Source organism: Dichotomopilus funicola (assembly GCF_033296635.1).
Source record: "Dichotomopilus funicola strain CBS 141.50 unplaced genomic scaffold C8A04scaffold_18, whole genome shotgun sequence".
NCBI lineage: Eukaryota > Fungi > Ascomycota > Sordariomycetes > Sordariales > Chaetomiaceae > Dichotomopilus > Dichotomopilus funicola.
Window position 1 is genome coordinate 361,285 of NW_026944039.1, and position 15,520 is coordinate 376,804.

Sequence of the window (15,520 nt, forward strand, 5' to 3'; positions counted from 1 at the left end):
TTGTGTAACCCGGGCCGGTACCTTTTCAATGGCCCCCCAAGCCACGTTGGGGGCCCAAGATCCCCCGCGCAGGGGCCGCCAAGTCGAAGCTTTTGACTAAAGCCGCCACATTGAATTGGCACTGCGGGCCGTACCGGCGTTCGATATCTCCTTTTGATTCGGACAAGAAAGGTAATGAGAGCGGATTGACCAGGGATCATGGATCATACGTGGCCACCCACACAACTTTGGTTGATGGGATTCCGCATCTCGCACGGCCAAGGCGAAGTACAGCCCCATTTCCCCCATTTCCCACATTATTCGGCAGTGGAATTTCTTCCTACACTTGCAGACTCCTTTGATAGAGCACTGTGACTCTTCGTCAGCCACCGGCCCAATAATCACACCGAGACGCACCTCTAAACCCGGGGCTCCAAACGCAATTGCTCAAATCTTATATCACTCGGCAATGCAGCCGAGGCCGCGCTGCTGCCGAACCAAGTCCGGGTTGAAAACTGCCAGACTGTCCATCGTATATTATCTTGTGTTGTAGCTTTTTGATCCCTTCTTGCTGTGAGAGTCAACGGATGAAAAAAGGTTACCCAACATTCTTTGGTCAAGATGGCCGACAAAGGACGCCGACAACAACCCGGATTTGCGTGCGAGGAGTGCCGGAGACGGAAGGCGCGCTGCGACCGGGTGCGGCCCACTTGCGGGCTGTGTTTGGAAAGTAGTACTGTCTGCCTGGTACTGGACAGGAAACCGCAAAGGGGACCCAAAAAGGGGAGAATCAATGCAATGCGGTCACAAATCGGTTTGTGATGCCCAGTTACACAGCTCCATATACACACTTCCACACACACCCGCACAGCCTACCAACCGTCTCTCGACGCCCCTCCCCTTCCCCCCACCCAACGTACACGCACTCCCGATGAATGCGAGTTTATCCCGCATCACTAATCACGCCGACGTCACGCAGCTACATTGCAATGGCAATTAAGCCAACAACTGGGGGGTTACGACGCGGAAGATTTGGCCGCTGTGCCGGGTATGTCGACCGGGAACGGGTCACCAGAACGAGACTTTCTTGATCCATTGTCTCGCGTTGTCGATTTGGGATGGCCAGACTGGGCAACGACGGCAGGGCTTGGGAGTGAGCTTAGCCTGGGAGCGTTGGACATGGTCGTGCGAGACGAGGACATGATGGACACAGGAGGGACAACACCAGCTGAACCACCAGCAGCAGCAGCAGCAGCAGGAATGGCCATTCTCACAGACCATGTGCGAGCAGACCTAGATCAGGTCTTCTTCGACCGCGTCCACCCGGTGCTTCCAATTGTGTACAAGCGGGGATACTTTTCGTGGGCCGACCAAATACACCCCGGGCCGGCACGCGCCTGTCTCCGATCGGCAATACGGACAATCGCCGCAGCTATGTCCGCTCCGTGTCTCCGCTTCTGCGACCAGCTGTACGACGAGACCCGCGCCCTGCTGGAGGGGTACATGGTCGGGTCCAAATCCGAGATAGCGCTCGAATACATCCAGGCCTGGCTGCTGCTGGCCCACTGCGAGCTGCTGCGGGTGGGCGAGCACCAGGCCTTGCTGACAGCTGCGCGTGCGTTTCGTCTGGTCCTCATGGCTCGGTTGGACAGCATCGATCAGCCGAACCCCGAGGACATGGCTTCGGGCCCGTTGATACAACATCATCAGCACCAGCAGCAGCAGGCATCGCCCGTTGAGAGCTTAGCGAGCTGCGAAGCTCCAGACCTGGCGGGGCTTGGGGGGGACGGCGGCTTTTCTGCAGTTGAGGAGCGGAGACGCACGTTTTGGCTGGGTTTTCAACTGGATCGGCTGTTGTGCTCGCGGAATGACTACCCTCTGACAATATACGAAGAGATGGTAAGTAGTTGTCGCATTTTGATTTTCACTTTGTCCCGGAGTAGTGGAAAAGTCCGGAAATTCTAACACTTGTCTCAGATCAACACCCGCCTCCCGGCCCCCGAGGCCAACTTCCAGGGAAACCACTATACGCGCACCATCTTCCTGTCCGAAGCCATCCGCTGTTCAGGAGGCAAACCCCCCACCACTCTCTCGCCCTTCGCCGAATGCGTCGTGCTAACCTCCCTGCACGGCCGATGCGCAGCAGCCCGAAGCCGCGACAACACTCACACCTCCTCTCCCAGAACCCCTACCAGAAACAACAGCGGAAGCAGCGGCAGCGGGGGCACAACGGACTTTTGGACACAGCAAGCGGGGCTCGCTTCGGCTATTGAGACACGCATGCAGGCCTTAACGACATCGTCGGCTTCGCCTGCCAGAGGCGGCAGCGGCAGTGGGAGCGATGGAGACGCGCTTCTGCTGTTTGCGAATATGCTAGCTCACGGCGCGGTGATTAAGCTTGCTGCTGCTGCGGCTGTTACCTCTCAGCATCAGCAAGGGGGAGGGCCGTCGCCGTCATCAGCGTCGGGGACATGGGGTCAGATGACGACAACAACAGTCGACCAACAGCAGCACCAGCGCGCAGCAGCAACGGCGGCCGCAGAAATTGTCCGTCTAGCCCGGTTGATGCCTTCGTCGGCGTGCTTCAAAGCGCATCCATTCTTACCGGACCCACTCGCCTCCGCGGCCGGTTATTTGATTACGGCCGGTGCTACCGGCACCGGCACAGGCAATAACAACACCGCATCGGGCGTCCCGCATCTGATGCGGGTGTTGCGCGACATGCAGGGGATGAATAGCCTGGCGAGAGACCATGTAACGGCGTTTATGCTGTCGACGGAGGGAGTCACGGAGTTCGTCAGAGGTCCGAATAACGTTAACGTTAGTGAGATGGAGTCGACGGGTGGGGCCCATGGCTGGGCGGTGGGTCCGGGGGGACCAAACAGTGGGGTGCAGATGCAACGGATGCATTGTTGATTGGTCAGCGATACCATCGCGCTGCCGTGAGTCACGTGCCGGCTGATCCGACTTGCCGAACCTCCGTCTCCCATCCGATCGCGCTAGGCTCGTTTTGGGATAGTTGATCGCGATGGTTGCCAAAATTGGACGGCCCCGCAGACGCACGCTACGGCGGATTTTATTCCGATGTGCTTGCGGGGCAAGGTGGGATAGAGACTTTGGGTTTAGATACCATTGCTGCTTGTAAATTACATACTATGTATCCAGGTAGTCAAAATCATAGAAACGAACGGACGTTGCGACAAGGTATGCGTGTCTCACAATGGGAAGACATTGGAGGTTGACTCGGATGTCGCGATCGACCCTGGCCCATGTCTGAGACAACTGGACAACGTCCTTCAGAAAGTTGCGTGTCCATCATGTCCACGAGTTATGTATGGGTGGCCTGAACACACGCCCTTGCGTGGGGTTAAGCGAAGTCCATAAAAGGTAACCTGACCAAGGCCAGGGGCTTTTCTTGAATCAATTTACGATCAGTTCTTTACACGAATTACACTAGGTACGATAGAATACAAATTCATACACTTTTTAATGGCTGAAAGAAAGCCGGGTTACACTCGATTCTGAAAAACTTGTGCAAAAATGATTTCGAAGAGCCAAATTGACTTGACGAAAAAGAGATCTTGGCCTGAACAATTTTCTTTCGGTCAAAAAATACTCCGTTTTTACACCGATCCGATCGACTACGGGAGGCGTGTTCGTTTGAACCCGGTCCGGTCTGCTGTGCCTCCCAAACGTCAGGAGAATCCATCTTAGCGCCGTTTGAGTCTTTGCACACCAAAATTTGCACACGTTTAGCCTCAACATCTGCTCGCGAATTGAGCATTTTCCCCCAAAACAGCCGCAAATTGAAGTTTTCAATATGTTTGAATTGATATTTACATTTGGCATACCTATATATATCTTTTAATACCCGATTTTCTATACTAACGGCAATACGCGTACGGTTTGATACCCTTCTGCTTTAAGTTCGATTGTTATCTGATGTCTTGGCACTACCTGAGGCCTAGTTGAGAGGTAGATAGGCTATTAAACTACTACAGTAGACGTGCATTGCCGTTGATATATAAAAAAAGGTATCAAAAAATAGGTACGAGTCTAGGTAATATAGATCTTGTTTAAACGGATTGGAAAACTTCAGTTTGGGTCTGTTTTCGGGAAAAGTGTGATTTTCTTCGTTGGGGCCAAACGTGTGCAGATTTTGGTGTGCACTGAAAAAAAACGGCGCTAAATTCTCCTGACGTTTGGGAGGCACAGTGGTGTCTACCGATTCTGAAATTTCGGAAGGCGTGACAGCCTCGTGCGGATTTACGTGTCGATCGTCAGATTTAAGCTTGTTCCATTCTGAAGGAACGCGGAATGGAAGATTCCGCTGTGTTCTTCCATTAGTGTAAGGTGTAATTCAGCCTCCAACGCGAGACAGGGGTACGGTACACGCCAAGCAACGTCGCCCACACAGCCTTCCCAAGGGCGCCCTGAGTCAAAGCTGATAAACTTCCTCCATTGCCATGTCGTTCCGTGATTACCCGACCTCCCCGTGGATGTTTCTGGTTCTTGATAGGAAAGATTCGATAATTCTATAGAGTCGGTGCATTCCACGGTCTCGAAGCTAAGTCCAAAGCAGCTATTGTTCAGAAAAGTGAAGTCTTATCCCGAAGCGTAAGCGTGCATCGTGTTGTGCCGACCCGGAGTCAGCACCGAAGACATCCGTCCCGGCATTGGCAGGGAGGGGATCGATCGGTTGATTTTAGGTTATTACGCCCCAGGGGGACTGATGCCGAAAAGAGGCTTGGCTTGGCACGCGCTAAGTCCGGACCGGAGTACAACACTTTGTCCCATTTTTCCACTTTATCTTGCGTTGTCCCAGCCTTTCCATGCGCAGTTTGGAATCCGGCGGCGGGGATAACCTTGCTGGGGAGGCCCCGAGGCAACGCTGGGGAGGTTGGGGTCTGGAGGAAAAGGGTCGATTGGTGGAACGGCTCCATCAGCAGGATGGAGACGTTGGGAGAGAAGGACGGACCGGCATGGCCCATTACCAAACGGAAGACCGAGGACTCAGCCGGCAAAGAAGGACTCTGGGGCAGCACCGTAAGGGCGGTTCTCACATGACCTGCCCAAGCCGAAAGCACTGAACGCGTGTCCCCACCACACATATCTGTTATTTCTGAAATTACACCTACACAGGATGCCGATGGCCGTCGTCAACACGCCACATCACTCGAGGGGCCACTTTGCCTTGCCCTGTCCCAGCCCTTTTTACATCTGCCTCATGCAACCCTCCTACACGCCTCATTTTTCAGCTGTGAGCAGATCCGCCTGGAGGTTAATGTCACGTTATCCAAGCCTTCAGCCAAGCGAAAGCGAGATCTGCTATTTCAGGATGTGTGGTGTTTGTTTGTTCTGGTCTTTCACTGTGGTTGGCTCAGTCCTTACTAGTCGTCTTAGTCCAGTCTCCATGTTGCCATCACGTATGTGATTTCTTCAGGCTTGGTGGCCACCGTTTTGAACCCGATGATGCTTTCTCTCCTAAATATCCGCAAACATAAGCTCCCTCATCTCGTCGTACTACATTGAAGCAACCTCCTGTCAACGCTGTTAGTTCCATGCCTTGAAGAAAAAAGGGTTCCACTGTTTGCCTTCCATGGGTTGGTGGACACGGCTTGTAGTGGGCTGTTAAATGCACAGGAAAAACTTGTGATATTTTGCGATGATGCTGTCTAGTTATCACGGAATTTTATATACATGGAGAATCGTCCCAAATGGAACTCTTACAGCTAGAATTACAAAACATGGAATTGTCAAATATACCCAGGAGATGTCAATTTTTTCACACATCATTTTCGTAACTTATCGTAAGCGATTACCTTGCAAGTTCCGGTATCTTTCTAAGCTCTCGAAACCTTTCTCCTGTGCCCGCAACCCCAATATTCATACTTGGATCTACATAAACTACCGTCACAATAAAGCGAGTTGAGGACGTACAATTCTTTCAGCTTTTGCCGTGTGATTCAAGCAGAGACGCCCCGGCCGCCAGCCCGCATTCCCCAGCAGCACATTCCATCCACCTTCTCCTCAGTCATTCTTCAGTAACTTCTGAAGAGCAGACCATCACATACGACCATAGATAGTAGAAAATATAGGATCCTGTCTGCTCTCCCCTAGTCAAACTGCTGACCGATGGATTATCTAGATGATTTGGAGCATAGTCCATTTTTTTTTTTTTTTTTTTGAGTTCCTTCTTCCCGCTTACAACGCCGGCGGCTCGCCAGCTGCGGGACATACAGCTCTCAGGCTTACCGCCTCCCAAGGCGGATCGGACCGAGTCGTCGCTGCCGGACACCGCCCCGGCCAGTCTGCAGGCCAACTCGCCACAGCATTGATCACCTTGGAAATGATGATGTCGTAGACCGGACCGACCGCCGCGTTGGACATGGTGACGGATTGCGGTCGTATGAGCCCGCGGAAGCGTGGTCGGAATGGGATATGGATCCCCGCCGCAGGCTGCGCTGCACCCGGCCCGTCGCCTTCGGTATTGCCCGCTGAGGCGCTTGACGATCTCCAAGACGCTTACTCAGCCGACATCACCCGCCAACCAGCCCAGCAAAGGGAGTTGAGTGGACTGCCCTGTGAGTTCAATGCACATGCAATTACAAAAGGCAAAGTGACGACGCAGCAGAGGAAGAGGGGAAAAGTAATCTCAAATCAAAGTCCAACCACTATCAGTCTCCTACCCAGTCCGCACTTTGAGCGGTGTGCTCATCGGCCAGCCACATATGCACGTGACTGGGGGCACTGGAGCAAAATCCCCTGCATGGGCGGCGTGGGCTTGGGGGCCTTCTGCTTCAATACACTTATTTCTCCCAGCTCACCGAGAGGATTCCCAACCCGAGCTCCGACAGAGATTCGAGAGCGAGCTACTACCACCAACAGCAGAGAATTACACTAAGTGGTAGACAGATAACCAAGACTTTGTATACTACAATGCCCAGCCCACCCGCCACCTTCCTTAACTACTACAAGTAGCTACGTATCTAGTATATCTTTATAGACTAGAAAATCTACTATCTCGATAAGCTATTCTTTAAGTAGACCCTCTAGAGGTATAAGTAGACTAACGTCGGTAATAGCTTTCTAGTATAGCCTATAGCAACTATACCCTATATGACAGCCCGGCTCGTCAGCGTGTCCTGGGATGCTCCTTCCGAGTCGTATCGTCACCTGACACCTGCCTTCTACAGGCGCCCGGGATAACTATAAAGGTAAACGGTTATAGGAACGTATAGAGGATATAATCAGCTAATCTACAGCGGGGCAAGGCCCAAAGGTTGGCTATGTCGGTGTGTAAGAAGCCAGGGTCGAAAGATCACGTCTTGAGTATATCGGAACAAGAGCTCGTGTTTCTCGCTGTCCCATTCGATCCCGGTCACTCGGTGCAGGGTCGGTCGAGTGATGCTGAAACATCCTCATGGCCAAGCTCCCTGATTAAGGGAAAGGCCAGATGAGGTATCATCAATTGGCAGCAAACCGTAACAAGGAAACGACAAGCTGCATGTGAAACCCGGAGATTGAAATGATCGACCTATTCAACATCCTTCGCATAACCTCTCCGAACTATCATGGAACCTTTTGCAACACATCATGCAGCTCACTCCCCCAAAATGGTGTGGCTGCGGTACACCGCAAGCCAGGACACTACGCTCTTGCGCACCCAACCTTTCACTCTCTATTAGTGGACGGCAAAAGCAAGCCTGTATTGGAATTTAGGTTCACGTTCAACCTTGATTGGTGCGCGGCACCTCTACTATCTGACGCGCGTCGGCGTCGAGCGACGGCACCGTGCGCGTGTGGGACGTGCGGCCTAAGGCGAGGAAGCCGGCGCTCACGGTCAGGGTGAGCGACATGGATGTGAATGTGCTGTCGTGGTCGAGGCAGACGACGCATTTGCTTGCGAGCGGGAATGATGCGGGCGTGTGGGCGGTGTGGGATCTGATAACCCTAAGCTGGTGCGGGAGTTGGGGGTGGGAGTGGTTCGGCGGCGGACCCGCTGCGGCCGACGCCCATTGCGAGTTTTGGGTTTCATAAGGAGCAGATTACGAGCGTGGAGTGGCACCCGACGGATGACAGTATTGTGGCCGTGTCGGCGGGGGATAATACTGTTACGCTGTGGGATTTGGTGGTCGAGTTGGATGATGAGGAGAGTAAGGACACGGCGGGCGTGCAGGACGTGCCGCTGCAGCTGCTGTTTGTGCATTACCAGAACTTGGCCAAGGAGGTGCACTGGCACCCGCAGATTCCGGGGGCGTTGGTTGCTATAGGCGAGGAGTTTATCATCTTCCGGACTATCAGCGTGTAAACCGGGGGCAGGCGGATTGTTGCTCTGGCTCTTGGCGTGGTTGAATAAAATGAACTGTGTAAGCCATTGCAGTTACATTTCGTGCTACTTGGCGTCGTCGTATGACAAGCTAGCGGATGGTGATGGTTGTTGCTTGGATGTAAGGACTCAAAGGTTCTAGTGTCGCCTAATTACCCCCCACGCATTTTTCGGCCGCTCATCCGCCAATGGGGATGAGTCACAACAATTGCGAAGATGATTCCGCTCTTGAGGTAGCGCCGTGCGTGCCCTGTTCCATGGAGGAGAAACTTCGAGTCCGAAGAAAATCAGGGTGAGTCCGAGGTTGTCACCGCGCTATTGGATGTTGTCATCCTGCGATACGCTTTTGGCTACATTGCAATGGCTTCAGTCATTTACAAGCTAAGTGATCCAATAGGAACAGCTTCGGCTCGGCGCGAGTGCGAATGCGAAGTTTACATCGTGGTATATAGGTAATCCTCGCGCTGAGTGCTTCAGAGTCGGTGAAAATGTGATCTTCTAACCAGTGATAGGTACCATGGCTAGTAATAGGAGCATAAATAGCTCGTGTTACCTCCTCTTGATCCTCCTGCCCCATCCTCACATCACCAGGTTCAGACATTCCACGCTACCTATTCAACTCAATACTTAAATAAACTTTCGCTATTTTTGTGAGTCTTCCCAGAACATCCGCCTTGCCGTCATCACCTGGTTCCCTAATCACTCATGTAAAAGAAAAGCCATCAACCCAACATGCGTTTTTTCGCCACCATCCTCATCACGCTGGTCGCCACGGCGACCGCTGCACCCGCCGAGGTGGCTGGCTCCCTTATCAAGAAAGACGGCTGCACCTGTGCCCGCCCGTTCAACTCCCTTCCCTGCAACCCAGGCGGTCTCAACTGCGGCTGCTCGGGTGCCGGTGCTGGTTGCTGTCCCGACGGGTATCATATCCTCTGCTGAGTTCATGGTCGTAGGGTTTGGGGACGGGGTCAGCAAGGGCATGCAAGTAGTTCAGTGAAGCACGTTTGGAGTATCGTTTTGGGAGGCCAGGACTGAGAGGTCGAGAGAGGCGTGAGAGGTTAGGAGGTTAGGAACCTGAACCACAACAGTGGCAGTCAAAGTCAAACCTCAGTTATGATTTAAGGTGGTGATACTAATCTTCAACAATGTTGCCGCTTTTGGGTAAGGCGCACTGAAGAGGTGTATTGACGCGTGTTTCAGAACCCAGGGAGAGAGTGGCTGGCCCTGGCAAGTGGCTGGAAAGCCAAAATTGGAAATGCGGCTATCCCCCCGTGTTTCGCTCTTTCCAAGTCGGGCGTTCAGATAGGTAAAATACGATCCTTGAATGATTGTGATCCACATATGGGCGGCGCCTGCAGGAAATCTTGGTAGTTGAGGCACCGTTCTCGAGCAGCCATCGGACAATATCGAACTTGCCGTTCCGGGTCGCCAGAATTAGAGGTGAGCAGCCTCCACACGCAAGATCGACGTCGAGAGGGCAGCCCCTCGCACGCACCTCTTTGCAAAGCTCAAGGTGGCCGGACCGGACGGCATGTTCCAATGCCTGAGCGAGACCAGGCTGTTGCCGCTGCAGGGAGGCGGTGTTTTGCGACGATTTAGTCGCGGCGGCTTGGAGAGGAGGCTCAGCGGGGCCGGCTGCGTTTTGGAGAGTTTCGTTGATGCTCTTGTTGCCCATTCGGTACGCCCGAATCAAAGGTGTCTCACCGTGAAAATCTGGTTGAGACTTTGCGCCGTGCAGAAGAAGAGCTTGGACGGTCTCTGAACTTCCAGCAGCGACGGCGAGATGCGATGCTGTCTTACCGGTGGTTGGGTATTGGAAGTCAATCTGGACTCCCTTCCGGCAGAGATAGTCTACTTCCCGCACCCTTCCGGCCACTGCGGCAGCTAACAGAGGAGTATGTCCGTCTGAAGTTAAACAGTCGATCTCTTCTAGTACTGGTAGTTGCCGGTCCAGATAGAATCTTAGGCAGTCCACGTGGCCCAAATATGCGCCGAGGTGCAAAGCACCCAGGCCCGATATAGAGCTAGCGTGAGGCCGGACCCTGTCGCGAGGAAAGGTGCAAGTTCGCCGCGAGTCTATCCTCCACGAGTACTCTCCATCGGCACGAGCGAGCTCCTCAAGGAAACTGCTGCAACCCGAGCGCGACGCAGCAAGGACGCAATCCATCCCCGTCGGATTTTGCTCTGTTGGATCCGCCCCATTGTGTAACAAGGCCTTGGCGGTGTCGAGATGCCGTTGTAAGATGTGGTATACTAACGCCGGTAGGGAGCCAACAGCTGGTCCTGACCGTAGATTGGGGTCTGCGCCCCTGCGAACCAGCTCCTCCACCACCCAGACAGAATTCCCAGATGCGGCTTCGTGGATGAGCCCTGTCTGTCTGTTGGCGGGATTGAGATCGTTCAATCGGCTCGAGCCTGCATGGTGCAACAACATCCGGAACAGAGCCTGCTTCCCGTCATCGTCCACCCCGACGGGGCAGCGGCAAATCTCTTCTAACCAAGACCGGGTCCATAGGCTTGGTACAAGTACAGTCCTCTCTAGGATCGAACGGACGACTTGAGTGTCGGCAGAGTTAAAGGCAGCTCGCAGCAAAATGGCAGCAGTCGAGGAGCTTTCGAAAACAGACCAGCGTGTTGTATGCGCGACCACTTCCGCGATGCACTCCCCTGACAACGGCCAAAGGTCAGCCATGCTTTTCCACTGTTTTGGCTCAAAAGCTACTTGCATTCGAGCCAACCCAGATTGGTTGGTGATGGTTTCATATGCCGCGAGATAGCCCAAGTCTACGAGGCAGTGGACAGCCGACGGCACTAGGTCCGGGTGCCGAGCAGCGCCACTCTCTCGGTCCGAGTCAGCTCGTGATTCTCGTAGTACCGTCAGGGCAAAGTATTCCCATGCGGCTGCTTTAACGACCTGATCGTCCTTTTCTAGGAAGTCCAATGTGGTAATTCGCGGATGATTCCATGGAAACAAGTCGGAGTTCAGTACATCTCGGGCGAACCGACGAGGCACGCATGCAAGTAGTTGTCCAAGGGCAACTTGCCCTCCATGCTGGTTCCGCAGCTGTGCGGATATAACGCCTTGAGAACCTTGACGCAGGGCAAAGGTGCCCAGCGATTCAACTGGTGAAGGGGACTGAATTGTCCATTCAATCCGACGCACACGCCCGAGTCCAAGAGGTCCGAGCCAAACCGGTAGCAAGTTCTGGCATTTCCATGCCGCTCTCCCCGTTGCTGAATCCGTACCTGTCTGCACAGAATTGCAGAAGGATTTTCGCAGACGCTTCTTCTCCCAGCCTAAGTGCTTCCATCAGTGGGGTGCATCCATAACTCGTATTAGTCGTCCGTAACGCCCTGTCGAGGGACGCCTGGTCCGCGATATTGAGAATTGCTTTTAACTGTCGGGGGTTGCTGAAGTTGGCATGCAGTGCATTGTCCCCGCCCTGATCCAGTATGTACAGTATGTCGATGGCTTGGTCGGCCTGTACCAAAACCCGGACGAAGTCTTCCACCACGTCCTGGCTTGACCTGTCCATGCTGTCCTCCCACTCCCAGACGTGAAGTGGCGTTTCTCTCTCATCATTTGTGACTGACGGCGAGAAGCCTGCTTCAAGCAGCTGAATTGTTATGACAAGGAGAATTTTTCCTGGCAAAAGAACCAAAAACGGCAGCCTTGGCCACGACATGTAACAAGGAATCCCCGTCCTCGGTACGAATACTGAGGGGGTTAAACCGCGGGTCGCTGAGGAGAGCATCCAAAGAACGCGTATCGGCGGAGTTGATGGCGGAGACGGCCGATTCGGAGAAAGCATCCTCGGTAAGCCAAATCCTGGTATCAAGGGCTGATGTCACTGTGTGTTTCATGAGGCTCGGGTTGTCCCGGACGGCATTCTTTCACACCATACAAGTCACAGGCAAAACGCCCGGCGAAATCTTGACTAGGTCGTTCAATGACAAGAGGCATGACTGGAAAGCTGGGTTGCCTTCGTCGTCTTCGTCCAGAACCGAGGGCCTTAGACAGATGTCGAATAACTCAATCTTGTCGTCGGTAAGTGTGGCGCCGCGCGCCAGAAACAAGCTGACGACCGAACAATCTCCCAGATCGCGCGCAGCAAAAATCACAGCCTCCATCAATGTCATTTTTTTTTAGGGAGAGACGAGTGAGAGGATTCCGCACCTGCAGCAAACAAACATTCGACCGTGCGACGATAGTCCTTAGAAGATTCCGCCGATTCTGACTTGTAGAACAAGTCAAACGATGTTTCCTCCACCTCGTCGGTCCATTCGGTGAAGAGCCAGAGACCCGCAACCGCACATTGCAGAGGCGTTCTTCCCAGCGGGCTCTGGAGACTGACCGCGGAAATCGCGGCGTCGAGATGCTGCCTACAGATATCCGGGAGCCGAAGAATCGCAGCAAGCGCGATTGGGAAGCCGTCGAAGCGGTCAGAATCGCTTGAGGACCATGACTCCGACAGCTGCGCAATAATGGAGGTCGGAGGACCCCCGCCAAATACAGTCAGGGCCATAGAGGTCTAGGCAATTGAACTGGATAGATTGGAGGGCTTTCCGAACGTAAAACCGACGCTGGGGATTGGATAGGAGGATGGGCTGTCGTCGCGTCGAAGTCGCGTAGCCTGGCCAAAGCAATCGACACAGTTGCTAAATCTCTGATCTAATTGGTGGAAAGTCACGTGGAAAGTCACGTAACTCCAAGTCGATCAATCAAGCAGGGAATCAACTTTCCACCCTTTGGAACTTGCTTGATTGAGTCCTCGAGAGGCCCGTAATTGCGTGGTTGATTAGTTAACTTGATTGACATGATTGAATTGTGAGCAGCGCTGGTTCGTGTGCCTAGCTGGAACTTGTCCTCAAGGCTAGCGCATGCAGAACTGGACTGCCGTGCGTAAGAACAAGCGGAACGGTTAAGTTCGCTTGAGTTATGACTCAACCTAATCTCTCATGAAGACTTCGAGCCCCTGTCTGATTCTCGACAAGCTGACTACTCTAGGAATATAGACATTGTCTTCTGAAGGCCGAAGGAAGGTGTTGTTCCCGAAAGCCGGGCAGCCCCGATACGCCTAAACCTCCCTTTCTCCGGCAAGCCTACCGGCTCAACAATAATGAATACTTCATACACCTCGTCTCTCTCAATGTCTCGACCTGTTGACGTTAACAGGCATAAGTGTGTCGCGGACCCGGTCAAATCCTTTCGATCAAAGTAACCGAAGCAACGGTAGCTTAACACTCCAGCAGTGTTGGTCAGATTCTCTCCGAACACTTGATAGTAGCAGGAGAGTGCGCCACTCATTACATCCTCAGTTGGACGCATATCAATCAGCATGGCTGGAGCTTCGACTCGAATGCAGGCCGATCTCAGGGGTGAGGTGTACGGTGTCCCAGACCACTGCACATCCCAACTCAAAAGCCGAATATGGGATTGGATAGCAATGTGCGGCCGTCTTTTCTCGGGGTGAGGAAGGGGGTCATTCAAGTGCCAGAAAGACGCGGCACCAGGGCACGCCAACCAGGTCCAAGAGGGCAACAGTGGATCGCCCGGTGCCTTAGCAGTTCTCCGTACCCACAGCCGTGTCCATGCCATATCGCGTGCGAAGGTCGTCTTCCACAGTCCCATGATAGGCTCATCATTCAGGACTGATGCAAAGTGCCGGACAATGCCGGCAATCGCGGGGATACGATCTTGTTCAAAGGTGAGTGACCGTCCGGAGTAGTTCTCAACCACCTTTTCCCACGCTGCGCGCAGCTGGATGAAACTTGGAGTTGCGGTCTGCGGTAGCATTCGGTGGACGCGCATCGGCAGCCTAACATCTCTCTCTGTGTCGCGTGCTGATCCAAAGGACAAGCCATTCTCCACTTTGTGATTACCATGGCATTGCCAATGCATTTCCGACTGCAGGCAAGAGACAATCCTTGGGGAAAGCAACTGCTCTTGCAGCGACCAGGCACGCGAGCTAAGGAGGTTGTCGGAGGTGGGACGATCCCGAACGTCGCCATCATAGAAGCGCACGAGGTGATTAAAGCCACGGGCTCGAAACAAAGCGTCCTGGCTGTTAGGGCCTTCCCTGGTGACAGCAAAAAAGCCTGCTGAGCTGTCGGCAGACTGGGAGGCGGCAACGGTCAGTTGGCTGCCACCGTAGATCCTATCCATTGTTGCTGCTTCCCGTTGCCAATCCTCGATGTCATCTTGGATAATGCACAGGGCATCAATCCAGATGTAAGAAATTCCCACTGCGCGTGTTATCCTCATTGCTTCCGCGAATGTCGCCGGTATCAGCCGGGTCGGTAATTCCTGGGTGAACTTGGCGAGCGTCGTTGTCGTTGTGCGCAGCGGCAATAGCCCACCCCAGCAGTAACTTAGAGCCGCATACTCCATGTTCTCATTTCCACTCGCCTTTCCTGTATGAATCAACCTTGGCGGCCGCCCGTCAAGACCGACACTCACAAGGCGAGATGGGACAAATGGCTGGGGTTGACAGCTGGTATGACCGGGGTCATCACGGCAGTTCTGCAACCATTTCCTTATCATCAGGAGCTTTTCATCCCACGTCGTCTCACGGCCTTGCCATCCAGCCAGCTCGTGCATTGGTCCTTAGAGGCGATAGACGTCAGCCAAATCCTGAGTGAGTTAACTGTTTTGGTGTTCAGGGAGAACCCCAGCAAGAATAATAGAGGATGCAGTGAATGGTTAGATTCTTTCACCTTCTGAGAGACAGACAGCGAGAGTGAACTTTGCCTTTATGGTCGTGGGCGCCACGAGGCTCCTTACGGCAACTTGATATTTCCCCCAAGAGATTTCCGAACTTAATGGGCCCCTGTGTTCCTCCAATTCCACTTGAAAACGCCGCTCGTCACGCGTTTCATCGGCGAGGGGACCGTCCGCTCGAGGCAGTAACGAATGGAAACAACGACATAACGCGCAGTTCTCACTTGAAGTGATCAGAGCTCCGTATGTTGAATGATGAGCTATATTAGTCGAGTCACCTGTCGCAGGCCCTTTGACAAGATCCACGCAGAAAGAGCACAAATCCACCTCATCAACCCCCATGGTAGTACGACCGGGTGTCGTCGATCGAGTTGGGGAGTCGGACTGAGCGCTTAGCAACGTTGCGGATGCCGTATCAGCGAGTGGCGGCCCGCCCGAGACAACCAGCTCGTGCGATGGGCGATTTTCGTCCATCGTTGTGTTCCGAGCTC

General features: G+C 53.6%; 4 protein-coding genes across 4 annotated transcripts; 2 read left to right on the top strand and 2 right to left on the bottom strand.

The window, feature by feature from the left end:
• Positions 1–1,029: 1,029 nt before the first annotated feature.
• On the top strand, positions 1,030–2,895 carry C8A04DRAFT_10880 (uncharacterized protein; the record flags this gene model as incomplete). Its single annotated transcript, XM_062776748.1, has 2 exons — positions 1,030–1,878; positions 1,957–2,895. The coding sequence occupies 2 exons, from the start codon at positions 1,030–1,032 to the stop codon at positions 2,893–2,895; spliced, it is 1,788 nt and encodes a 595-aa protein (XP_062638534.1).
• Positions 2,896–6,367: 3,472 nt separating this feature from the next.
• Positions 6,368–8,290, top strand: C8A04DRAFT_27169 (uncharacterized protein; the record flags this gene model as incomplete). The annotated part of the gene is made up of 2 exons (XM_062780202.1): positions 6,368–6,563; positions 7,938–8,290. 2 exons carry the CDS (start codon positions 6,368–6,370, stop codon positions 8,288–8,290), a joined length of 549 nt encoding a protein of 182 aa, XP_062638535.1.
• Positions 8,291–9,569: 1,279 nt separating this feature from the next.
• On the bottom strand, positions 9,570–10,742 carry C8A04DRAFT_10868 (ankyrin repeat-containing domain protein; the record flags this gene model as incomplete). The annotated part of the gene is made up of 2 exons (XM_062776741.1): positions 9,570–9,851; positions 10,086–10,742. The coding sequence occupies 2 exons, from the start codon at positions 10,740–10,742 to the stop codon at positions 9,570–9,572; spliced, it is 939 nt and encodes a 312-aa protein (XP_062638536.1).
• A 2,565-nt stretch (positions 10,743–13,307) lies between these two features.
• C8A04DRAFT_10879 (HET-domain-containing protein) lies at positions 13,308–15,371 on the bottom strand (the record flags this gene model as incomplete). The annotated part of the gene is made up of 2 exons (XM_062776747.1): positions 13,308–14,914; positions 15,026–15,371. 2 exons carry the CDS (start codon positions 15,369–15,371, stop codon positions 13,308–13,310), a joined length of 1,953 nt encoding a protein of 650 aa, XP_062638537.1.
• Positions 15,372–15,520: the final 149 nt, after the last annotated feature.